Genomic DNA, 26363 nt, shown 5'->3' with positions numbered 1-26363 from the left:
CCCAGGACAAAGGTAGGAAGCAACTCCAGTAGAAAACCCAACACAAGCAACTCACAGGCTCCCCCCTTATTGGCAGAGCTGGGAGCAGGCTGTGCTCACTCCTCCAGCCCCCGTATCCTTTGACTCTGTCATAACCACTCTCAACATTGGAGGAAGGAAAAGATTTCTATTTAAAACAATCAGGGGTTGCAACTTCTGCCTTCTAAGGAAGTGTCACGATCCACCTCCTTGTAGCTGATTTTTCTGTTGAGCTGTCAGGTTGATGGGCCTCTTGGGATATGAGGAGTGAGGCCACTGAGCTAGTCTACATGTGTGCAGAGTGAGCCAAGGAGAGCTAAATCGCTTTGCTTAATAAAGCAATCAGAATTTTGGAGCCAACTGCAGACACCACCAGGGAGGGGGCTGGGATCTTGGGAGAAATGGGGATGTAGTGTAGTTAGCAGCAATGGGGGGGGGGATTAGGGAGGAAAGTGGCCGGCGGAAAAGCCCCCAAAGCCTGGGATAGCTAGTGAATTTTGTTTCCTATTCTAGGCAGTGCTAAGATCTCTTCCACTAACCCCAAACCTTCAGATACACAAAGAGAAGTAGCTATATTTCATTCATCCTAGGGTGACAAGGGCAAAAAAAAAAAGAAGTTATAAGAGGCCAGGAAGAGTGAAAGAGGGAATTCAGTAGGATCAGAAAGGAAAGAACCAAAGAAATCCAAGGCTCATAGAAAATCCCTGGATGTATTTGGGAGAACACTAGATCTCTCAGAATCTCTCAGGACTCCACCCTGGCAATTTGGTTACTAAAGGAGAGAGCCCTATTCTGGGGAGACAGGAAGACATGGGGCCCGCATTGCAGAAGGAGGGGAGTTGGCTCATAGCTTTCTCGCTGCCCGTCTTACGCCAGATCTTCTCAGCCATCCTCCCGTCCCCTCATCGGCCTCACTGGAGTCAGCTACCCTCAAGCTCAGCCAGAAGCCTGCTCTGCTTATTCCGTTTCTCTAACTCCGGTGGTCTCTCTCGCCATCACTAGCACTTGCCCTGGTATCTTATTTTGTCCAGACGTTCTTACTTCTGTGCAGCACCCACATCAAGATTCTGTGCTTGACTCTCGGGTTCATGTGGAGAACATTCCCCCTTCTTCCCTCCCTTCCCTCATTCCACTCTCCTAGCAACTCATCAGAACCAGAGCAGAGGAGCAGCCCCCTCCTCATGCCCTTCTACAGCTGTCCTGTTCAATGCAATTCAATTATAAAGACTTTCATTGTCATGGCCATCATATCTCCCCCCAGATTTATTAAGTGGTGAAAACACAGAAGAAGATCAGTCACAAAATGTCTAATGCGGACTTTCTTTTAGAGTTTGTAAGGAGGCATTCCCAAAACAGTCATCCATCTTTGTCATTCTAAAGCTCTGTCCCCTGAATATTGGACAGTCGGGCTGTCAATGGCTGCAGACTGGCTGATGTCAAGAGTCAGCAATTCAAGGCAACTTTTATTACTTTTTAGCAGGAAGTATATACTACTTTTATTTCCAAAGTCTTGTTACATTTTTTTTAATTAATTAATTCATTAATTTATGGCTGTGTTGGGTCTTTGTTTCTGTGTGAGGGCTTTCTCTAGTTGCGGCAAGCGGGGGCCACTCTTCATCGCGGTGCGCAGGCCTCTCACTATCGCGGCCTCTCTTGTTGTGGAGCACAGGCTCCAGACGCGCAGGCTCAGTAGTTGTGGCTCACGGGCCTAGTTGCTCCGCAGCATGTGGGATCTTCCCAGACCAGGGCTCGAACCCGTGTCCCCTGCATTGGCAGGCAGATTCTCAACCACTGTGCCACCAGGGAAGCCCTTGTTACATATTTTTTACCAGCCTACCACAGCTATGTCCGGAATTAGTTCCCTAAGGCTGTCATTTCTAAATATTCTGATCCATCTGGGCAGGACAGACCCCCACAGGAGTAGGGCAGAAAACATGATAACAAACGTCAGGAAAAACTGGAAAGCCCCATAAATCTCTACCTAAAATCTGATTCTGCAAAATGCCCTTTCGCTTCCCTCAGTCCCACAACCTGGCATGCTATTTTTACCTCCTAGTCAGGACACAGAAGCAACATAAGAGTGTGCAAAACTACCCCTATTTTCTGGTTCCAGCTAGACTGGGACTGTGCCACTCACTAGCTGTGTTTACCTCAGGCAAGTCCCTCTATTTTCTCTGAGGGTCAGTTTCTGCATCAGTAAAATGGACATAGTTATTCTACCTGGCAAAGTTCTTAGAAGAATTACATTATATCATGTATGTCAAGTACCGAGCTGAGTGTCAAGCAAAGAGTGGATCCTTAGTGAAGGTGACTGTCCTTCCCTCCACCGCCCTCCCTCTTCTCAGCTGACCAGGCTGCACCCGCCCCTTTCTCCTTTGACATGAGGATCATTTCCTAATCTGGGGGAGACAGTCGTTGGGAATAAGCTTTGCCTTTTTCTCTTCATCTCCAAAATGTCACATTCAACTCCATCCTTGGATGCGAAGGTAAGGAGATGTCTTTAAACCTTCAAATGCCTGACAGTGGACAAATGAGCTTATCTTCAAATAAGATGGAAGCTTATCCTCTACTAGCAACACTTTCTGGAGTGCCTGGGTTTCCAATGTCTTCAGAGCTCCTGGGCTTCAAGCCACCATGATGCTTTGTCTGTGTCAGCTGAGCTGGATCATTACCTCCTCCTGGAAGGAGACCAGGTTAACCAAAACAAGTCCTTTCTTTAATCATTTGACAGCAGACCTTCAGGTAGGCAGAGTACAACTACAAGTTTAGACCTCTGTGAAGCCCTTGAGAAGTCATTAAAATTGGGAGAGTGAAGTTGTTCATGGAATCAACCAATCACATAATGAGGAATCCTGGACTAGGTTTTTCTTAGGCAAACATGTCACAAATTAACATCAACCCAGCTAAAAGGAAATGCTCCATGCAGGGAACTTATATGGGTCAATTCGAAAACTGTTTATTGAGCACCTCTTTTTCCTGGATCCTGGTGGGGAGAGGAGGGGCATAAACATGAATCAAACAAGATCCCTATCCTCATGGAGTTCCTAGGCTCTTCGGGGAAACAAACACATAAGCAAATAATGATAGCAACAGAACTGAATATATCAAGTAGTAGAAAACAAAGTTCAGAAAGGTTTCCCAGAAGAAGAAACGTTCACCCATAAAAAAGGAAAACGAGTTTTCTAGTGGACAGAAACTTGGGCAGGTCATTTTAGGCAAAAGGAAAGCAAGTGCAAGTTCCCAGCAGGTGAAACAGCAGGACCCATTTGGAAAATGTAAGAACATTGGTAGAGCTGAAGCCCGGGAGCCAAGGGGAGCAGTGGGCGCACAGGAGTCTGGGGCCACCGGGCAGGAGCAGAGACTTGATCCCATAGGTGACGGGAAACCAGAGAGGGAAGAAGGCGTTAGCACCACTGCTTACCGCTTCAGCAGCAGTGTGAGAAGTGAGCTGAGGGACAACTGAGTACCACTGTCCCATCTGTAAGGTTCACACTTCAGAAAAGGAAAGCTGGTGAACAAACAAATGCCTGGAGATTCTCTGCTCTGTGACACGGATACTGTGATCTTCAGAAAGCACGGGTGGGGGCGGGGGAGGAATCTATTTTGTGGACCATTCTCAACCTGGAAGAGTTGCTAGAGAGGATGGGAGGGTGGGTGTATGATATGCCCTCCATCTAAAGCTTCGACTGGAGAGTGTTCCAAATAATGTGGTGAAACTAACATCTGAATAATTCAGGGGATGCCCATACTGTCAAGGTAACATGTTACCCATCTACCTGTACTTCGGTTCAGTATGAGTCCAAAGAAATCCACTGAGAAGACCCTTGACTCAGTGTGTGCAGGCAGTGGGCAGAGAGGCCTGACCTGGCCTCTGGGATGTGTGACTCCAAGGAGTCACTGAACACAGCTAAGGTCAGGAGAGGGGACCAGGGAAATAGGAAGCTCTCTTCTATTTCCAAAGTTTATTATCTATCTGCATTTGTGTGGGGAAAAGTGGAGCTAGAGAGTGATTTCAAATTCACAGAAATAGTTCTCATTGGAAAGTGCTTTCTGCTAAGAAATGGCATTGCCGGGGGGGTGCTGGAAAGAGAGAGAAACCCAAGCCTTCTGCTGGAGGGGCAGGCTGCCTGGGGGGCCGGGGTATAGGAGGTAGGGAGCATCCCAAATGCAGATGTCAATTTCTTTGCCCCCCGAGTTCACTTAAAAGTGGAATATTGATGCAGACAAGAGGCGGAGAATGTGAGGTTGTTAACACCTGGAAGACAGGAAAGAATTTCCCTCTCTCTAAACCCAAAGGGTCCCTGGGTTTCTTGGATGGGCCTCTGGTTTCTCTCTTCCTCTACTGTCTATAGTGAATTTTCTGTCCTTTCACCATTAATTCCTCCCCACCCCCTTTTCAGAATTAAGGAGGCCCTAGCAATCCATCCACATTTGACTCATCCATCCATCTTGTCAGGGCTATTCCCCCACCCCACTACAGCCTGGCCCTATGTTCCTGCTGCTATAATGGAGCCTTTGCTGGCAAGGGTCTCCCACTGAGTTTCCCCTACGCCCACCTTCCCCAAAGAAGGCAGAAACTCCTTATGGAAATGTGTGATCTTACGTAATTTTGTGTCTGGCAGGACTTATAGGTATATTTATACCACTGGCAGCGTACTGGAAACAGAGACCTTCATATCCTATTGTTCCAGATGCTTCAATCCATGGCATTGGGCAGCTTCTATGCATAAGGACTTAGCCGCAGGTGCTATCAGGGACAACAGGAAATAAACAACAGGGCCCTCTTTATTAGGGTCTCACAGTTTAGCTCTACAGATGTTCCCCAGGTTATGAGATACTCATGGGCAAATTTCCCCTTACACAAATGGTTCCTAAAGGCACTGGCTACCATTTAAGAGATGGTAAAATTATGCCTTTCTCAAGTAGACACAAAGTAGTCTTGAGCACAGATGCAAAGCAAGGAGCAAGAGGAAGGAGGGAGGGGTGGGAAAGGCGGGACTTTTGCTTTCAGCCCCATGTTTCTGAACCGTCTGGATTCTTCCTTCATCAGCTCACATTACTTCTAGGTTTTGTGGATTATTCCCTCTCCATCAACCTAACGTGCATCCTGTTATTGCGTCTTCATTGTTATTGGAGATTATAGTTCAGGGGAAGGTATAAGTCATTTTGAGGACATAGCAAAGAAAACACAGAGATCTTAATTCATTCTGTGGCCAGTCATGGCTGATTCAAAAGGTTTAAAAGCTATTCCCATCTTGATGACGTCAGAGTGATTTGTGGGACATTGGGGTGGCGTCTATAAAATGAAGGCAAAAGAAATATATCTTCTTTGTCAACTTATGGGAAACCTGACTTGTACATGGAAAAGGGTTATTGCTTTAAGCAGGGATGTGTCCGTACACATTGGCATATAACCAAGTATGCACACATACACACATCATCAGGTGACTAAAGTATATGAGAAATACCAACTGAGAGACGCCCATCTGTGTCAGTAAGCGTCAGGAGCTAGGAAGTCTGGAGGACGGCAAGGCTGCATGGAGGAACTGAGTCTTGAGTAAGAGTGGCTGGGATTTACAAGGGGAGGAAAAAACCAGGAAGCTCCTATCGGAGGAGGAAGCCTGCCAAGCATTTCTGCAGAGCCAGAGGAGCTAGTCTCTATGTGAATGGACCCATCTGCATGCAAGGTTAATGTAGGCAAGCGCCATGAAATACGCACCGTGAAATAAGAGTAGACAAGTAGGATGGGGACACGACGTGCAGGGCCAAGGACTTTGAAGTTTCTCCAGTGAGAAGCTAGCAGTCACTCATTGAGGGCAGATTCATGATAGCAACTGTGCTCCTGGAAGGTTCTCTGCCATATCCTGACATTCATACAGTCCCCAACTTTCAGCATCACCTACAGACCCTTTTCCAAACTGAATGCAGAGGGAGGGAGACGCAAGAGGGAAGAGATATGGGGTTATATGTATATGTATAGCTGATTCATTTTGTTATAAAGCAGAAACACTCCATTGTAAAGCAATTATACTCCAATTAAGATGATAAAAAAACCAAACAAACAAACAAAGTGAATGCAGACAACAAGAGAGGGCTGCTCCTTTTTACAAACTGAGAGAAGGAAGAACTAATTTTTTTTTTCCTTGGCTAGTTTCTCTCGCTACTCCATAGTAACTTACATATTTAGGCTTTGTGTATGCATTCATCAGGTACTTCTCGGGGCAGATGGAGACCCGGGGGTTGAGACATCTCAGAATCTTGGAACAAGAAAACCTCCGGAGCCTCAAATCATTTTCAGAAATGAGAGACTGAGTCAAGTGTGTGCAGTCATAACAAGATACATAAACAAGAAACCAAATTGCTGTTCAGTCATATAATTTCCCACTGGAAATGGAATTTATTTAGTGAACTTCAATGCTCCTGGAAATAAGAGGGTTTTTTGTTCTTGTTCCCTATCTAATTAGACCCATAACTCTAGTTATGCCCATTTCTTAGAGGAGCTTAACTACATAGGGCGCAGCCATTAAAAAATCATATAGAAAAGAGTATTTATTAATGTGAGAAAATGTAATGCATTGCTAAATGCAAAAGGACAGTGTGGTAACACTTTTGTAAAAGCAATATAAATATTGTATGCATTTATATATATTTATATATAAATCTGAGAGGGAGAAAAACTAAACCAAAATATTAAGTTATGTTTCCATGGAGGTGACTTGCAGATGATTTTTACTGCTTTTCTTCCCTCTAGTATCACTCAAGTTTAATATTTCGTATGTATTTTTAAGCTAGTAAGGAACTGCGTTATTTTTTTTAATTGCACAGGAATTTGGGATGGGATAAGACCCAAGGATTATAGTTTTGATTAGAGGAGATTCCTGAGTCCTTTGCCTTTCTCTTTCTAAGCAATTTGACGATAGCAAGGGTCAAAAGAAGTCCCTGGTTGATTTAAATCTGTTACCATTCCTCCACTACTTGCCAATGCAGGCATTTTTTTAGGGTGTCTCTCTGAGAGAGAAAGAATCCAGGCATTTTCACAAGTGATTAAACTCATCTAGCTAGAGTGGGAGGGAGAATGACGGATACCCATGTAAAAAGACAAATGATAAATAATTCAAAGCATTTAATCCATAGTTTTTGTGTGTCCTCACAGGCCCCCAAACACTTAGTGTCCTACAAGGACTATCTAAGTTTATGGCTGCCAAAGTGATGTACATTTCATTTAGATGACGAATCACCTGTTTCCTCACCTTCCAAATCATAAACAGTTGCACTTAATGCATCTCACCACACTGCTATGCAATGCAGAAGAGAAGGGCTTCTTCGTGAAAGGCAGCTCTATTTCCATGCTGGATATCACTTACCCAGGCCCTCAGTAGCAGACCACAGACAGATAATGCCCTGCCTGCAGCCCAAATGCCACAAAACACACTAATATTATTTCTCTTAATGGTTTCCTTACACTACTGTCCAAAATGAATCTGCTAATATGTAACAGGACTTATCAAAACAGGTTTCTGCTTCTTCCTTAGTACTTATCCTGAAAACCTATCGGTAATTACCATTATTGGGCTTCATTTTGCCTCTGTAAGTCTTAGAACAGAAACTAGAGCTATCATACATGTTCTCTATCTACAGTGTGGTTTTGTTTTCTTGGAATGCAGTGCCATCTAAGCTCACAAGAGACTGGCAGCAGCATGACAGACTGGGACACCAAACAGAGGGGACCAATTTCCATAATGGAAGGTATCTTCAATATCCCAGACTCCTAATGGTCTCCATTTCTCTCCCTCTCTGAATTAAAAAAACAAAAACAAAAACAAAAACCAAGCAGCCTCTGAGATAGCTTAGCCCTCAATCAGATAAGGTGAAGGTTAAAACAGTATTTGAGCCAATTGGCTTCTCTTAATATGCCATCGCAACCAGTGCTTTTCAAACTTTAGTGTGTGTCTGAAATCACCTGGAGATCTTGGTAAAATGCAGATCCTTAGGTCTGGGTTGGGGCCTAGGATCCGGGATTTCTAACCAGCTCTCAGATGATGCTCATGATATGACTGGTCCACAAGCCATGCTTCGGGCAGCAAGGACCTTGACCTTTCCAACCTTGGCACTTCTGGATCCCTTTGGTTGAGATAACTCATTAAAACCAACTTTGCGTGACAGTGACCCAATATAATCAAAATTTAATCTGGAGTAAAGGGCTCACCCCTGACCAGGGAATATTATGAAGGAGGTCCAGTATCTCTGTGCCCTGAACATTTGGCAAAATGCGGGAGGAAAAGGGAGGACAGCATGAGAGAGACAGGAAGTGACATAGAGTGGAGGACATATCCACGGTGCCTCCAGAAGCTAAAAGCGTTTTTAAAAACCCTTAAAAAGGGTTTTTAAAGTACATTCTTTATTGGACCAAAAAAAAAAAAAAGGCACCAAACCAACTCCAGAAATAGAACCAGAACAAATCTGGTTCTGCTGATTTTCTTAACTACTTCCTCTTGGAATCCAAAATGGGAGGATTTTCAGGAAGAGAAGAAAAGGGGATCACACTGCCTGTGCCTCTGTAGGTGACTTATGCCTGCTGAAGGCATTAGGAAACCAATAATGAGGCTCTTTCTGCATTCAATACTAGAAATGCAACTGGACAACCAAATGAACTACAGGGCAGATTAACTGAATCGGTTATGGTAATGAGACTCCTTCATTCCTAATTTCCAATGTTTTGTGACTTATGGGATGTACATGAATTAAGTATGCCTGGGAAGGATACATTTACTTCCTTCCTAGTGAAGCATTTGAACCTGCTCTTTCTCTGAGTCTATCAAAGATGCCCATTCTGCAGTGATTTCCATTTACATAAAATGGATAAGAGTGTACAGGTGTGCTCAGATACCCCCATACCATAGTGCATCAAGGGTAGAAGGGATTGTATACCCGGACTCTCAGATTCACAGACAATTCTGAGGCCCACAGGGACTTGTCCAAGTCCAACTTCCAGTTGAAGGAATATTCTACCAGATCAGGAAAGGGGAGTCATTTATGGAAGAATCACAGAAGCTCCATACAGTCTGGATGTGTGGATTCCACATGGCCCAAATTCAGAGCTCAGAATTCCTTTGCATTTCCAATTTGCAAGCTTTAAGGAAAGAGCAAAAGGCCAAAGAGGGAAATTTTCACAAAAATGTATACTGCCCCTGCTGTGACTGCTTATAGAAAATAGTAGATTCCTGAAAGAGGTGCAGAAGCTGAGAATCCAGCTCTGAATCACAGCCCTGGGGACCGGACGGGGGACCAAACCAAGGACCGAACAACAGGTCCCCATGGCAGGTAAGGGGTGGACCCCTGGCCCCTGTGTGAAAGACTGTGCTTCCACTCGAAGGAAATTATTTTCATTGTCTCAGATTACCATCGCCAAAAACAAAAACTTGGACCTGACAAGCTGGGCAAGAAGCTAAGATGCAAGGTAGAGGGGTGTATTGTCAGATATGTAAGGTTTATAACTGCCTGTAATTGTCAGGGTGACCTTTTTAAAAAGCTACTCAATGTCATAAAAGGAAGAGAAGAAAGACAAAGGGTTTCATACTAGAATCCTTTAATGCTAGGAAAGAAAAAGTGTTTGAGATGCCCTTACCTCCACCATCAAAAGGTTTCTTGGGGAAGTGGCCTGATACCAGCTCTTCAGCCTCATTGATCCTGTGCTCCCCTCCTTCCCTCCCAGCCAATCCCCCCTTCATGGCTTCTGTTCCTGTTCTGGAAGAACTCACAGTGAGACTCATAGTGAATCCTTTCCCGACCCCTTCGGACAGCCTCAATGTCCTAGCCCCTTCTCTTCCAGCCCCATCTGCCCTATTGCCAACCTTGGATCGGTCCAAACATTCTCCCCCGACTGTGCTTCTACCTCTGTGCTGCTGAGCACTGCTTGACAAAGTCACCTCACAGGATCTGCAGCCTCTCCTGGGATCTCAGTGTCCCATCACAACCCTCTCCCATATCCCACCACAGCTACTCCAAAGCTTCACCACTCTTACCAAGTCCCCATTGCATCCCCAACTTCCTGCCCTCAGCAGAACGGCTTGCCTCCTACTTCCCAGAGGAAATTAAACCCACAAAAGAGTCAGGCAAGCTCCTTTCTGCCTATGAATCTATCTAAATCTGCATCCATCCCTCCTCACTCCATCGCCTTCAGCCAACATTATCTATTCTTATGTCCAAGGCAGTCCCACCACCAATGCCCTGCATGCCCTCTCTCCCCTCTTCCTGTCCCAAGACCCTCCCTGGTGCTTCCCCAAGCCCCCTTGTATTCTCAACCTCTGTCATTAGGTTCCTTCTGTACAGCTTTAAATATGCCCCAGCGCATGCCATACTTGTGGAAGAAGCAAAGGTCTCCACTGATCTTCCCTCTTCTCTTGCAAGTGCTCTATCTTCCTTGCTAAGCTCGTCAAATAAATCTGCTATGCTTGCTCCCTTCACTACCTCCTTTAGCTCACTGCAACCGCGCTTCCCACCGCTGCACCATTGAAAATGTTCTGGCAAAACTTGTAGGCACCTCCTAAATAACAAAACGAGGCTCAGTGGACTCCTTACAGACCTTATCGTATGTGAACGCCCTACTGCTCCTTTCTCCCTTGCCCTGCCCTAGCCCAGGCTCTGGCTCCCTGTGATCCTCCTCTTCTGTTTCTCTCCCCCCACTCCTGCTTTACTAACTTCTGTTGGTTTCGCTTCTACCTTCGGCATGTGCCAAGATTCTAGGCTTTTCCCTCCATGTACTTAGTAGAGGGCTCTTCCCCACTCTCATGGCCTTATCTCCTGGATGGATGAGTGGACCCAGAATAACCAAGTCCTTTTCTAACCATCTCCTGGTCCGAGTTTTCTAAAGAACCCACAGGTACCTCATTTCCTGACTGATTCTTCCTTTCCCACAATTTCCAAGTACAAAGAGAGACCCACTAAATCCGGGTCCCTACACAGAGGAAAGGGTCTCACAAAGCGAGAAAGGTTGGAGATGCAAGAGAGAGGAGGAAGGTCTCCACAAAATCAGGAAAGAAGGGGATTATTGAGGGCACAAGTAGAGGGCTTAGCTTCGGAAATAACAGTTGTTCCTCTGAGGGAGAGAACTTAGTATTTACTGAGTGCCACCCGTAGGTGCCAACAAGGACTAAGCATTTGGCTCAGTTTTCTACTCATAATAATCTTATGAGATAGGGAATATCATTCCTGTTTTATAGAAGAGGAAATACATGCCAAACAAGGTTCATTAATTTGCCCAAGGTCACAGAGCTAGTTAAGTGCCAAAGTTAAGACTCAAACTGAAACCAGGTCTCTGCAAAGCCATTGTTCCTAAGGCATGAGAGAGATAAAACAAGGATCTGGGAGAGAAAGAAATATGAGAAGTCTGACAACCTTCTGAATTTGAATAGAAATAGAAAGAAAAATAGGATGTCACAAAATTTAATAAACTCAAAAGCCTGGGAGAATATTTCCCTATGTCTTCCCATTGCCCAAGGTCCTTTTCTCCAAAAAATCCAATAGCCATCAAGCTCAATAGTATTTCCCTTCCAACTGATTTTTTTTTTTTTTTTTTTTTTTTTTTTTTAGAGTGTAAAAGATATCCCTGATCACATTCAGGGCCAGTTGCTTCTCGGAATGTTTGGTGATATTCTTTTTAAAGTTTAATTTTTATTTATTTATTTATTTATTTATGGCTGTGTTGGGTCTTCGTTTCTGTGTGAGGGCTTTCTCTAGTTGTGGCAAGTGGGGGCCACTCTTCATCGCGGTGCGCAGGCCTCTCATTATCGCGGCCTCTCTTGTTGCGGAGCACAGGCTCCAGACGCGCAGGCTCAGTAATTGTGGCTCACGGGCCTAGTTGCTCCGTGGCATGTGGGATCTTCCCAGACCAGGGCTCGAACCCGTGTCCCCTGCATTGGCAGGCAGATTCTCAACCACTGCGCCACCAGGGAAGCCCTGATTTTTTTTTAATGTGTTAAATCTCATTTGTGGTCTTTTCTTCTTATACTGAATTTTGAGTGGAAAAGAGAGGGAATAGAGATGCTTTGTGCTTTCATCTGCTGACTTTTTTTTTTAATTTTATTATTATTGTTTTTTTAACATCTTTATTGGAGTATAATTGCTTTACAATGGTGTGTTACTTTCTGCTTTATAACAAAGTGAATCAGTTATACGTATACATATGTCCTCATATCTCTTCTCTCTTGCATCTCCCTCCCTGCCAACCTCCCTATCCCACTCCTCTAGGTGGTCACAAAGCACCAAGCTGATCTCCCTGTGCTATGTGGCTGCTTCCCACTAGCTATCTATTTTACATTTGGTAGTGTATATATGTCCATGCCACTCTCTCACTTTGTCCCTGCTTACCCTTCCCCCTCCCCGTATCCTCAAGTCCATTCTCTAGTAGGTCTGCATCTTTATTCCTGTCTTGCCCCTAGGTTCTTCTGACCATTTTTCTTCTTTTTTTTTTTTTTAGATTCCATCTATATGTGTTAGCATACGGTATTTGTTTTTCTCTTTCTGACTTACTTCACTCTGTATGACAATCTCTAGGTCCATCCACCTCACTACAAATAACTCATTTCATTCCTTTTTATGGCTGAGTAATATTCCATTGTATATATGTGCCACATCTTCTTTATCCATTCATCTGTTGATGGACACTTAGGTTGCTTCCATGTCCAGGCTATTGTAAATAGAGCTGCAATGAACATTTTGGTACATGACTCTTTTTCAATTATGGTTTTCTCAGGGTATATGCCCAGTAGTGGGATTGCTGGGTCGTATGGTAGTTCCATTTTTAGTTTTTTAAGGAACCTCCATACTGTTCTCCATAGTGGCTGTATCAATTTACATTCCCACCCACAGTGCAAGAGGGTTCCCTTTTCTCCACACCCTCTCCAGCATTTATTGTTTGTAGATTTTTTGATGATGGCCATTCTGACCGGTGTGAGATGATATCTCATTGTAGTTTTGATTTGCATTTCTCTAATGATTAATGATGTTGAGCCTTCTTTCATGTGTTTGTTGGCAATCTGTATATATTCTTTGGAGAAATGTCTATTTAGGTCTTCTGCCCATTTTTGGATTGGGTTGTTTGTAGTTTTGATATTGAGCTGCATGAGTTTATCTGCTGACTTTTGTCTTTCCTCCTCCAATCTCATCTTTCCTCCTCCATCACCTATGGGGATGAAGACATTTTGTACACTCCAATTTGCTTTAGGTCTTGGCACCCTGGGCATTCAACACTCACAGTAGATACTCCCTGGGAGCCTGGATATATTTTCCTGAGGCTTAATCTTGGTCACTGCCTTTCACCCTCATCACTGACTTTTTTTTAATAAAAAAATTTAACCATTTGTATAATTTGATTGGGCTCCTGTGGGAGGGTGGAGGGGGAAGGTGGAGTAAGAAATCTGTATTATTTCCTTGGCTTTTTCTCTAAACTTACTATGATTTCCTGTCAGCCAAGAGAGTGATCCCTCCCTCTTTTGCTTAGTTTTGGAAATATTGTGAAGATCAGCAAGAACTACATTGGATGGTTGGTGGGTGTATGTGGTGTGCATGTGTGCACATTTATGTATTGAGGGGTGGACTGAGGGCATTGCCTCTGAGGGCATGACCATTGAAAACCACTTCTCTTGCAAGGTTACTTACCCGCCCCCCCCCCACCCTGGGGAATTAAAAACTAAGAAGTCAGGCACTCTCTCTAAATATTATAGCGAGAAAGGGAAAATGATCTTGACCGATGGTATCAAAATCCCAACATTAGTCCAACTATTTAAGTTTGACTTCTAAATTTAGCTTCAGCTAGGTGTTCAATAAACACCTTTGCAGTGCAAGAGTCATTCAGAAATTATTTAACGAAAGGACACTATGTTGATGTCCTAATGTTTTTCTCTTTGTCTAATGAACGCATCCAATTAGACTCAAAATTTTGGTGATATACAGTGCAATAACAATGGTCCTTGTACCCCTCCAGGCTTTGTTCAGCCACAAGTTGCCTAGGAAAATCCATCCATATTTGTGCCAACTCCTCAGAGGAGCTTTCTCCTTGAGCTTGTATTAGAGAACAGGCTACCTGTTCCCCTGGAAAATCTTTGGTCCCAAGTCATCATGAAAATCATACTGAAGAATGGACCAAACCCCATAAAAACCACATGTAGAAGGAGAAAAAATGATGAGAGTTGAATAAATTGGATCTTAACCTTGAGATTCAAGGTGTCATCAGACACACACAGAGAGAAGACTGTGCTGTGTCTCTGAAGGGCTGCAAGTGTGGAGAGGAGCAGACCACAGGACAGTTTAACTGAATGGAACCTTGGTGAAGGCAAGATGCCACAGCAACCCTCCAGTATCGGGGGGGAGGGCCTTTGGTGGGATGGGGGAGGTGGGAGGAGCTTCAGACTTTGACTGAAGTCAAAGTGAACACGTGACTCTTCTTCCATAGTCACTATTCATTTTCTTGTTCCTCTCTCACTTGATTATAAGCCACTTAACTTATCTCAGAGCCCCAGCCCAAGCCTGGCACATAGTAGGAAGCCAATGAATATGGAAGAATGGAAGGAAGGGAGGAAGGGGGGAGGAAGGAGAGAAGGTAAGACAACTGGAAAGCCTACATACAGACACAAGTGAAACAAGAACTTAAAATGAGCAGCAGGACCAGTCTCAAGTAGACAGCTGAAAGACCCAGAAAGTCTGTTGGAATTTCTGAAAACTTCAGTGGGCTCAGCTCAATGGAGAAGAGGTCCACATTTTCTCTAGTGGCCAAGACAAGAAAGCCTGAGGATGGGGACAGAGACAGTGTCCCCTATTCTTTGTTCCCCTGAGGGCCAGGGCCAGAAGTGACCACACAGCCTGGCAAACAGGCAGACAGGTGTTCCTAAAAACCATGTTGAATGAACGTGAAGCTCATTTCTAAAGCCCTTTCCAGCTCTGACGTTATGGGACTCTGCCTTTCAGGATCTCTTATTTCAGGCAAATCCCTCTGACACGCCTGGCAAAACAGAGAAGGATGAAACTGCATTTTGAAGGATCGAAAGTGGTAGAAGCAAAAGCTTGACCTTGGGAAGCAATCTCCCTGTTCCAGCCTGGGGGACTCCCTGGATTGCTGACCGAACTAATGTTTTCTCCAAGAAAGACCATTCTGCCCATTGATGGCAGCAGATACTGTGTTGGGAGAAGAGCCACAGTACAGAAACCATGGTCCTGATGACCCGTTTGATTGATGGGTACACTGCAGAACTCCGTTCCACATTTTCCCCACACTGGAGCCCTCCATATCTTAAGAGGAGGGGTAGCTCCTGACTTCAGGCATATTCCCACTCTTCATTCCATTCCCTTCTGTTCTTACTAATGAAGGAGCTTAGCCTGGTTGGCCTTTCCTAAGGATGAATGATTTAGGGAAACTGCTCTGTGCCTTAACACACAGGCCATGGTAGGAAGAATTACTAATGTGAGTTTTGGCCTGCATTTATGAATGGCAGTCAATCAGTATAGAAGGAAAGAAGGAAGGAGGGGTTGTAGAGAGAGAGCAAGGGAGAAAGGAGGGAGGAAAGATGGGAAGAATGAAGGGAGGGAGGGATGGAGGAAGGGAGGGAGGGAGGAAGGAAGGAGGGAAGGAAGGAAGGGCAAAATACAGACTCAGATGAAACAAAAACTGAAATTTAGAGCAGCCCCTGTCTCAAGTCCAGAGCTAAAAAACCGAGAACTTTTTGTTGAATTCGTTTCTGAGAATGAAGACACTGAATCAAATTTCTAAATAACTAGTTTCAGGTCTCAGTGCTGCCACTTTCTAGCTGGGTGAAGAAGTCCCTTTAACCAGATTGTCTGACGTGTGAACTCTTGCTTTTCCTAACCTCCCAGGACCGGAAATCCTTTATAAATCCGCAGTACCTTTTGCTCATGCGGTTCTGGGTTTGTGTTCCTAGACAACATTTTAACTGGACCCTTTTCTTAGGCTGGGCTCTTCCTCACAAACCTTCAGTGCTGCCCCCACACCCCCATTTGGTCCTTCCATTCTAACAGCACTCATCCATCCTTGAACCCACCCTGACCTGCCCATCTCTGTGCTTTTGTTCATGGTTCTGCTCTGCCTGGAACACTCACCTACCCCCACCCCCAGGCCAACCACCGCTCACTGAGGCCTCTTCCTGGAACCTGCCACGACCCTGCTGCCAGATGGCAGGTGGGACCCCTTCTTCTGGGCGTGACTCTTTCATTGCAGTGGCCACATTCTGTGACATTTATCGGCTTTGAGGGTTTCACCCACACCAGATGGTGAGGTCCTTTGGGCAGAAACACTATCTCACCTCTATCACTGCATCTCCGCCTTAGAGCCCCAAGCCCGGCACACAGTAGGCATTCGATCAATGTCTGTTGGGTGAAGGGATGAATGAATGAACGATCATCTTCTCCCTGGGCTTGAAACCCAGGTGTCCTTGAGAAGACTGAAAACTAAGTTTGAAACCACTCTATTTGTCACTCCCTCCCTCCGTCTTCTCAGTAGGTATATATTTTGTGCCTTTTTCTCCTCGTACCCTCTCTCATTTCTCCCTTATTCCCCTTTGCCACTGTAATGGCATGCCAGATCCCAGATGCCAAGCAGTTTACAAGGCTGGAAGTCTGGCAGTAGTGACACAAGCAGAAAGCATCAACTCCCAGCGATGGCCTGGGTCAGCTGGGAGCATCAGGAGACAGAGACCTTCCTGAAATCTATTCCTAGGGACTCAAAGTGTGTGCTGGAAGACAGTGTTTTCTATTTTGAGTGAACCAAGGAAAGCCTTGGCATGTAAGCATGGGCGCCACATCAGGAATGCTGTATTCCAGTCTGGACCCCTCCCCACTCATGCTGGAAGTGGGCAAATAGCAGCTGGAGGGCCCTCCGTCAGGATTACTACAGAGGGGACACGGGCTCTGCAGGACAGTGGTAATACGTGAACTCAACATTCCCTGTATTGGCAGGTCTCGATCTCTGAGGGCAGTTTGGGGAGACTGCAGTGCGTTTTTGACTGGGGCTGTGATTCTGACTTCCTGTCCCATCCCCCTTCCCCTTCCTCCCCCGGGAGGGAGACTGCAGGGTGGGGAGGGGAGGGCTCCTTGGCCTGGCCCCGTCGGAGGGAAGGCGGGGTCTTCTCCTCCCCTGGGTTCTTTCATGGTCCAGCCTATGAAAAGGAAAGTGAATATTAGGGTTACAGAGAAAGGCAGTTACCAAAACGCCACAGTACCTTCTCCCTGCTCACTCAGGACGGTGCTGGCAGCAACAAGCTCCATGGCGACAACAGCGACGCTTTCGGCGCCTTTGGCACAAGCGCTCCGGGGCCTTCACGTGATGTACGATGTTAAGCGCCAGCCCCAGGACCTTCTGGCGTCTTTCACGGCTTACCTGCCAGTTTGAATATTGGCACAAGCCCAGATCCCTCGGCCGAAGAGGACAAGGATGAGTACTGCGTGAGAGAGTCACTCTCAGGGACCCTGGGGACGATTTAAGAGACACTTGAGGGGCTGGCGCCCCACAGGGCAGCTGTGGGGGGAACGGAAGGGGCCCGAGGAATGCTGCCGGGTGGCTGTTCCCGCTATTGCAGCTCCCAGCGAAATGGGTGGTTTCCCAGAGTTTCGTTGCATTCGGAACCACTGGACTGAGACGACTCCTGAGGGCAAGTTTGGGAGTAAAGAGAAATGATGACTCCGACTCCAGACCCAGGAAGGCACCCTGGGTGGTGGCGTGGAGCAGAAACCTGCCCGGGGGGACCGGGAGAGTGGAGAGGAACGGGCCGCCTGACAGCAGTGAAGGGAGAGAGGACGACCACGGGGGCAAGAGAAGGCAAAACCGCCTTTGCTCGTAATTATCCAGTGACCGGCAGGGAGGCTTTTGCTGGCCCACGTGGGCCCAGAATACGGCGCTTCTGAGTACTTTGCCAGGCCTGGGGGTCCCAGGGGGTGGGAGGCAGGCTGTGTGCAAGCTAGGGTAATGGGATGCAATGCCGCTGCGTGTTACAGCCCTGCCTAAACAGGGCACGGGCCCTGCTGGAGCCGCATCCCACATGGCGCCCATTTCTGCACCAGCGCCACCACCCACCTTCCCAGACTAACCCCGCTCATGGCACGGACCTTTTCATAAAAAACAAAACAAAACTGGAACCGTCCACAGAGCAGAGACTGAACTCCAAAGCACGCAAACACGATTAATACCCCCAGCTACCTAACCTTCCCCACACCAGCATTCCTGGCCTCCTCCGAAGGCCGAAGGGAAGAGGGCTTTTCCAATGTGAAGTGATCTCTAAATGCCAAGAGGTATTTTTGAATAGGATCATCTAGGACTTGAAATCCGAATCCAGAGGAAACGGATAGATAGAAAAAACGGTATCGACCACAGCCAAACCCTCCGGCACTGCAAGAGGAACTTCTTGCTGAAGTTAGCCAGACAGCAGGAGACTAATCACACCTCGCCAGCAGAATACCCAAGGAAGGGGAACCCGGCACGAGGGGGCGGGGGAGGGGCAGCTGCTCACTTGCATTTTCTCTCTCTCGAGCCAATCGTCCAGGATGGGAGGTCAGTTGTGGCCTTTGGGTGATGTCCCAAATGTCCCTGTGATGATTTACCCACCAGATGGAACTGCGCTCAGCGGCTCTGCACTCAGCGGCTTCTGAAAGGATGGAACAAGAGACGGAGACAGAAAAAGAGGAAGGAGAAGACACTACCTGGTCTCTTCCATTCTGTACTTGTACCTCTGCCGGATGGCCCAACACGTTTTCTGACAAGTAGAGAACTTTCTGACTTTCCCTGGTGGCGTCACAGCCAGCCCCCCACCTGAGCTCTCACTCTTCTCGGTCCCCAGAGACGGAGGGGGCCGGAAGGGGCAGGGAGGGCACTTTCGTGTATCACTCCTGGAGCCTTACTAATTCAATGCTTTAGCTGAAACACAGGGAAATGGGGGGGGGGGGTCTGGGGGGGAGGTCTCAACGGCAGGTGGCGCCCCTGTGATTTGCTGCTCATCTTCCAGCCCAGGGGGAAGACCGGTCCCCTAACTCCCAGGGGCTGGTAGCCTCACCTTAGGAAACTCATCCAAGTGACCGTGGGAAGAGGTGAGGTGCCCTGGCCCATCCGGTGCCTTTGATGACAAAGAGGTGGCATCTCCAGGGGACGGTTGCCTCTACTAGGGTGTGGCTTTCAAGTTTGGATTAGAAGCTTCCCTGCAGGGAGGGGCCAAGGAGAAAGTGGGATCTGGAGCTATGCACATCTTGATTTTATATCCCCGGCCTGTCACCCACCAGTGTGGCTGTGACGTTGGGCAAGTCCCCCCGCCGCAGCAAACAGGAGCTACGTTTCTGTTATTATAGACAAGGGAGACTGTCAAGCTTGAACTTCTCGAAGGGCCTGACAAGCCAGCAACTATTGAAAGGCTCTTCAGTTTCTCTTAGAGCTAAAACATAAATAAAAAGGAAAAGAGAAGTTGAAAAGGGGAAACATACTCCAGAAGAAAAAGACTTGCCAAGACCCAAACACTGGGTCGGATATTTTTTCCACCGGATCAGTTCTATTCTGGATACAGTAGCCCTGGGGTATTCTAACCCAGAAAATTCTAATCTCCAGATTTTTTTTTTTTCTTTTAATCTTTTGTAAGAGGTCACCTCGCGCTTTGTTCTAATCGCCTTTGGGACATCTTCTGGGTCTCTTGTCAGAAAAGGCCCGGAAGCCTGGGCTTAAAGACACAGAAATGGGGAAGATCCCCATGGCCACGAGCACAGAACGCTGCTTTCATTTAATGAGGACTCACGTTGTACACTTCCCTGCTCCGTCTGTCTTCGAGTTCTCTACACTAAACCAGCCCACAGGGAGATGACAGGGCACAAGACCTGCTTAGTAAAGTCCCCTGATGCTTCCATACATGCGTTTACCTATCCTGTAACCATCAACAAAATCATTTGCCTCCCTTCAACAGATGGAGCTGTTTGTGCAAAGGCACAAACCCGGACACACTGCTTGGGCTTGGTGTACAAGTCAGTGCCGAAAGACCCCTGAGGACTCATGCTGGCCTGAGATGGAGCCGAGCATTCTCGGGGTCTGGCCTCCAGTCTCCAAAGATCCTCTGGTCGCAGTCGAGTGCGCTTGGCACATGTTTTCAGACATGGGTGGCTGAGTTGTTCTGTCTTGAGCACACGGTTGAGGGCCCTCGGAGCCGCCGGTCCCATGAAACCTCTTCCCCTGTCCCGGAGCACAGCACAGGGGCAGGTGCGGAAATCCTGGGAGAAAACCATCTCCCAGCACCTGGCCCTGCACCCACCCCATCTGAAAGGGCCCTCCCTCGCCCCTTCAGCTCGGTACCCTTTGGGTCCTTTTTATGGCCTCGGGCCACCTCTTCTTCCTCTAGACCTCTTCTGAGATCGTTTTTCCAAAACGTCTCACCGGCTCAGTGTCTGGCCCCCCTCCAGCCTGAGGTCACCTTTAGATCCTCGACCTGTCTCTGTGCCTCGGGCAGGGGGGGGAACCCCTCTCCCCCAGGAAGGTCGGTGCTCCCCCCTCACCCTGTACCTAGACACCCTGGAATGTCGTCCTTTGTCCCACGCCGTGCAGAGCCCACACCCTCGCTGGGAAGCAGAGCCCTGGTCCCACAGCCCAGGTACACTTTGCAAGCACCCCCCTCCAGGTCTTGCCACTCTCCTTTTTCCTTTTTTCACTCTTCTCTCCCCAGGCCGCGGGAGTGTTTTTTCCAGAATGAAAAAAAATATTTTGTCTCTTTGCTTCTGGGAGACATTTTTGCCTGGATCTCCATACCTTTTCCTCTTTACCAGTTTTCATTATTCTGTTCGTTATCCCCTAAGAATTCAGACTTTTGAGAAATTTTAAAAGGCAGGGAAATGCTAGGCTCTTTCTGCTTTCCATTCAGTCACATCCTTCTCTTGCTTGAATTGGGGCAGGGGGTGGCGTACGCAGAGGGCAGACTGAAGAAAGGAAAGAGGAAAATTTAAGGAGAGAGAAAAATGTTTATACTGCAGAATAATCATCCAGCCTCATTCATAACCTGCAGTCAACTTTGGGGAATAAAGTTCTTCCCTCTAGGAGCTCCTTAAAGGCCTGGGAAGGAGAGGGGGAGAGGGGATGGGGAGGTGGGAAAGGTCCCACTCCTCTCCTCGACACACACACATGCCTATTTTCTGGAATAAGTCCTCCCTCAAGTTAGCTGGAAATTGGTCCTGGGTCCCAGATCCCACCATGCTGCGCTGGTAAAGAGAGACAGCCCAGGGGCGGGTATAGAATATGCTGGGTGGGCGGGTAGAGTACGTGTGCCCGAGGATGTCTCGAGTTCAGTTCTGTGACCTGGTTTGGCCATAGCGTTGTCTGGATCCCTCTCTCCCCACATGGGACCCCCAATTCTGTCCCCATCGCCCCTCCTTTTTCCCTGAGGGGGGAGACAAACTGCTCAGCACCACCCTCCCACCCACCAAGGCCGGAAGGGGATAGAAAGCAGGAGCTCAGCCAAGGGTGTTCTTCGCCTCTAGTTAGAGGAAACCGCCTTCCCCATCCTATTCTCAAAAAAGGGATTATCCAGTCTGAGGCACTGCCCAGATACAAAGTGTTTCTAGCATCGGAATCTTCCACAACTCTTCTGTTCCTGCCTTAGGAACGAGATGATACAGGTTCAAAACAAGAAGATTCATTTAGGACAGGAAAAAAAGGTTTAGGTGTGCAAGAAATAGTGAAGCCTTTTATTTTCTGTAAATCATTATCATTTCAATTTCAAGATCCATCCTACCAGGAATATAGGCAATTCCTACTTGGGTTGATGGTTTGGGCTGGGATCCTGGGACCCTGCACCTGCCCAGAGCGCCCCCCGGCCCTTCCCGCAGGGCTGCCCCGGGGCTCCTCTGCTGAAGCCCATCGTGCCACGTCCCATGCCCTCTGTGTGGGACCCCAGACTTCTCTCTGCTCTGTCCCCAACGTAAGGAAATGTCTTCTGACGTGGGGAAGCCTCTTTCCTAGCCCTGCACTCGGAGTCACTGTGCTTCCTGTTAAATGAAATCCTCCTGTGTGCCCGGCTTTTGAAACAAAGAAGCAAGGAATCCTGTTGCCATTGTATTCCTCCCTTGAGCAAATGAAGCCAGAACCTGGGAGATGCTTGATGTGAGACAAGAGGGAGGGGGAAACACGGGGAGGAGAGAGAGAAGCTGCTATACTGTGTCTTCCTCAGTCACACTCGCTTCCAGAAGGAGTTACAATTCCTGTTGTGATCAGTGAAGGGTAGAGCTTATCTTCTGTTCATCTTTTAAGTTTGGTTTAGAGTTTGTGATTTATTTCAGAAAATGTCTTACAGCAAAGTAATCCCAAGTGAAGATTCATTTGTGATATCCTCAGGACAAACGGATCAATCTCAAATATTATTATGCAGAATTCTGATTGGGAGCCATTCACGTTCCCCCGTTCCCTAACCAGTTGTACTATGTATGCCTTCTTTAAGATGCCACCTCTTACAGGAAGCCTGCTTTGACTGTCACGGTGCATACCAATCCTCACGCTCTCTGAATTCCTAGCACTTTTGTGATAATTCCTTGTATTTTTGAACAGAATCACATACAGTCATATTACGGTTCTTCCTCCAACCAGATTGCAGGATTTTACCGCCCCAGTGCACATTGCACAGCACTACCTAACTACAACATGAGATCCTTGAGGGCAGGGATCAAGGCTTTGCCATGCCCTGTCACTCTCCCAGGCCCTCACACAGAGTGGGGCTCCATAAGTATTTGTTAAATGAATGGATGAATGGATGGATGGATTGGACGGATTGGATGGATGGATGGATTGTACAGTTAACCAATTACCATCACCATTAGCTATTTCTTCTTCTTTTCCCCTCTCAGCAATCATTCAGTGGAGAAATTGTTTCAAATTCACATTCACTCATGGAAAGAAAGGAATGTCCCATTACTTTTCTCCTTTCTATGGAATCAGTCAACTACAGAATGTTGTTTAAGGCACAGATTACTGTTCTACATAAAATGTTGAAACTTAGAGCCATAGATTATGCTAGCATTATGTGTATTTCTATTTCATACATTTGCAACTTATGCTGTTGATTCCAGAATGCTGGAGTTCTCCAAGGTTCCTCATTTCAAAACAAATTTCTCTCTTACTGAGGCCTTGCACTTGTTCTTTGCCTCAGGTGTCTGTAAATGATTCAATTTTGAGTCATTCATATAGGCAGTTTGTAGATAACAGATACTGGAAAACATTTTAAAGTCATCATATTCCAAGTGAGGAAAAAAATCTGTATTTATCCTGAATGATTCCAAGTGATGAATCCTTAAATGACCTTTAAAATTCATTTACTAAACATTAACTCTTTCAAATGGGTTATGCGAGACATTTCAAAAAAATTATTTTTTAGTTTTAGATTCTTGTAATGTATTTTTAAATTTATTTCCTAGAACAAGTCATACATAAAGGCAATACATAAAGGCAATGGGTGAGTGTTGGCTTGTGTGCCATCTCAAATTCACACAGCCATGTATGCACTGGCATTTTGAGACTGAATAGTTTTGTGTTCAGGGTGTGTGTGCACCACTCTTGTTCCTGCGGTTGATGTAAGTTCATAGAAGTGACGAGGCAAAAGTTGCCATTGGGGGTCAGTATTCTGTCTCTAGACCTCTTCCCAGATACTTTCCATTTACCTGGACCGCTACCCTCTGCCCTGGGCTCCCCTCACACACTGCATCCTTCCAACCTCCCCCAGCTCACCCCAGATTTGGGCTCCCCTCCTCTGCTCCTATTCTCCTCAGAGGCCCTTACGCAACACCATGGTTTTGGATTTGCTGTTGATCCAACAAATATCTTTTGATCTCCTACCGCGTTCCTGGCACTGTGACAGGCCCATGAAAACAAAGAGGGAAAGAGGTCTCCCTCCAGGGGCTCTCGATGTGGGGGAAGATAGACAATGACACAAATGGGGTGACGGTTGATACCAGGGGATCACTGGAAGGCCATGTAGTCCAGTCCTGGAGGCGCAAGGAGTTTTCCAGAAAACTGATCCCCACAGCACAGTGGCCAAGAAATAGAGCAACCATGAGACCTCTCTGGGATTCTCAGGGCTAACTGGAGAGGAATTTGAGGGGCTGGAGCCCCACCGGGCAGCAGGGCAGGGCCAGAGGAATCCTGTTTTATGGCTGTTGCTGTGATCCATTCCTATGAGGCCAAGCAGAAAGCCCTTTCCAATAAAAATGTCATATCTAGGTACTTTGGGGTTCTCTAAGAAATGCAAGTCCATTTACTATCATTTTGGAAAATTCTTAATCTTCAACCAAGGTATCTAGTTATCCTACCCCTGTTCTCAGAGTGACTCAATTCTAAATGCTGTACCCTCATGAGACAGTGTGGGTGAATGATGCCTTAGTATTATTCTGAAAATAGTTCTGGCCTCATGGATACCATGAGAGAATCTCAGGGATGTAAGAAGGTCACTGGACAATACTTTGAGAACTGCTAACCTTGAGTACGGTCTTAAAATGGATTCTGAGAATGCACGTGGATTAATAGGGAAGGTATTCTACAATTGATGAAAATATCTGCCTTGGGCATAGGTGTAAGGAGTGGTGGCACATTTGTCATATATTTGACATCCCAACAAAACATAATTTCGTATTTCCTAAGGTCATAGACATTCAAACTGTATCTCTAGTAATAAGATTGGTTTTAAAATAAATATTCCATCATCTGTACATCTATATGAGAGCTATCCATCAAAGTAGTCACCTTTAGAGTCTAGTTATTTTAATATCACTGTGATTAAAATTTTGGAGTTCTTTGTAAACCCCAAATACAAATCAAATTCATTACTTTGTAGGCAAACTTGATTTTGACCAAGATGATACTCAAGAATTGGACAAGTCACTTATCCCACCAGTCTTGGCTCCAAATGACTTCCAATTCACGAAAAAATTAAATCTGCCTTGAAGGATGCAAATGTGCTATCATGAAGGGTACTAAAATTATTCCACCAATAATTCGAGTGTCTATATTGTATCAGGTAGTGCTCAGTGCTGGGAATGAAAATGAGAGGCTGAGTTCCTGCCCTGAAGAGCTTATCATCTGCATCAGACAGACAAGGAAACCAGCTGTTAAATCCAGTACAGCAGATGCTCGAGTTGAGGGGAGGCCACTGTGTTGAAGGCAGCTAACTCACTCTGAGGGGAAGGGGACGAATGAGGGAAGATTCCCCACAGGTACGTCTCCAGCTCAGTACTGAAAGACTTGAAGGAGTCAGGTGGCGGTGGGACGGGGAAGGTGGCACATAAATGAGGAGGACTTTCAAAAGGGACAGCACGTGCGAAGACCTGGCAACAGAAGAAGAAAGCATGGACCATTGGGGAGCTTGCAAGTAATCCAAAACTGTGGTGGCAGAGACTGGTGTGCGAAGAGGCAGAAATACACGCGGGGCCTGGGATAGACCAGAGCTTTGGGGTTTTATCTTGAGGGCCAAGGAGATCCACAGACCAATTTGTATTTTGGAAAGATCATTTTGAATTCCTACTATGCACCATGCACCATGCCCCAGGCCCATGAAAATGAAGCCCATGAAAACAATAAAAATATGAAACGGATCCATCCCTGCCCACCCATGACCAGTTGTCACATTGGGTTAGCCTGGGTGCAGTTCTTGGCTTTGGCTACTGTGGCAGCCACTTGGCCTTGCTTAGTCCTGCAGCTGGGAACTCACCTTTGACCTCATGGCACGCCTCTCTCACAAACAGGATGGGAGAGACATTGCAGACAAGTCAGAAAGAGCCACATCACCTTTACTGGAAAAGTGCTCAAAGCACATGTCCCTCGTAGCTGCATGATCTGGTGAAAGAAACTCAGGTTTGGAGCTGACTCACTTGGGTTCGAAGTGTCTTATTCTCTCTGAGCCTCAAAGTCTGCATCTACAAAATGAAGAAACCCAACTTGTTTCGTTTGGAAGACCAAATGGCATGTTTGTAAACTGCCTAGCAGAGTACCTGGTAGGTAATAGGTGCTCAAAAATGGTGGGCATTTTATCTCTACCCATCATGACAAGCCCATGCTTGGTGGACGCATAGCAAGGGCAAACTCAAATACAGCTTGAAGTGTTGGCACCCAAGGAGTTGTCCATTTTATACTGGCAGACTTGTCACAATGTCCACATTCAGTGTTTCACCTAGAAAATGTGACATGCTGTCCAACCCCCAACAACATGCAATCAGGATCAGATAAAAATAGGGAGGTGAAAGTAAATGTGCAGTAACCATACTGGGTTAAGATTCCTCTTCTTGGGTTGCTGTGGGCTCCCCCGCCCGCAAGACAGCGAGTTTCCATCAGCTCTGCCCCGATGAAT

At 46.5% G+C, this 26363-nt stretch overlaps 2 protein-coding genes across 5 annotated transcripts in view; both read right to left on the bottom strand.

The window, feature by feature from the left end:
* Positions 1–11642: 11642 nt before the first annotated feature.
* Positions 11643–18070, bottom strand: LOC309655750 (uncharacterized protein; the record flags this gene model as incomplete). Of its 2 annotated transcripts, XR_014260967.1 has the most annotated exons (3): positions 11643–13198; positions 16329–17180; positions 17259–18070. XR_014260967.1 is itself a non-coding variant. In XM_082451394.1 (2 exons), the coding sequence occupies 2 exons, from the start codon at positions 18068–18070 to the stop codon at positions 16913–16915; spliced, it is 1080 nt and encodes a 359-aa protein (XP_082307520.1). In that variant the 3' UTR covers positions 11643–16912. The 2 variants fall into 2 exon arrangements, 1 of the variants encoding a protein (XP_082307520.1); XM_082451394.1 differs by having other exon boundaries at positions 11643–17180.
* KCNK10 (potassium two pore domain channel subfamily K member 10) overlaps positions 11643–26363 on the bottom strand; it is a 165671-nt gene continuing 150950 nt past the window's right edge. For 2 of the 3 annotated variants that reach the window (XM_082451347.1, XM_082451349.1), the window contains one exon: positions 11643–25932. In XM_082451347.1, the coding sequence (XP_082307473.1) occupies positions 25904–25932 (29 nt within the window). In that variant the 3' untranslated portion in view covers positions 11643–25903. The remainder of the gene's footprint in view (positions 25933–26363) is intronic. The other variant, XR_014260964.1, reaches the window with a different exon arrangement.

The sequence above is a fragment of the Balaenoptera physalus genome (assembly GCF_965194825.1).
Source record: "Balaenoptera physalus genome assembly, chromosome: 2".
NCBI classification, from domain to species: domain Eukaryota; kingdom Metazoa; phylum Chordata; class Mammalia; order Artiodactyla; family Balaenopteridae; genus Balaenoptera; species Balaenoptera physalus.
This window is presented reverse-complemented; position numbering and strand designations above follow the sequence as displayed.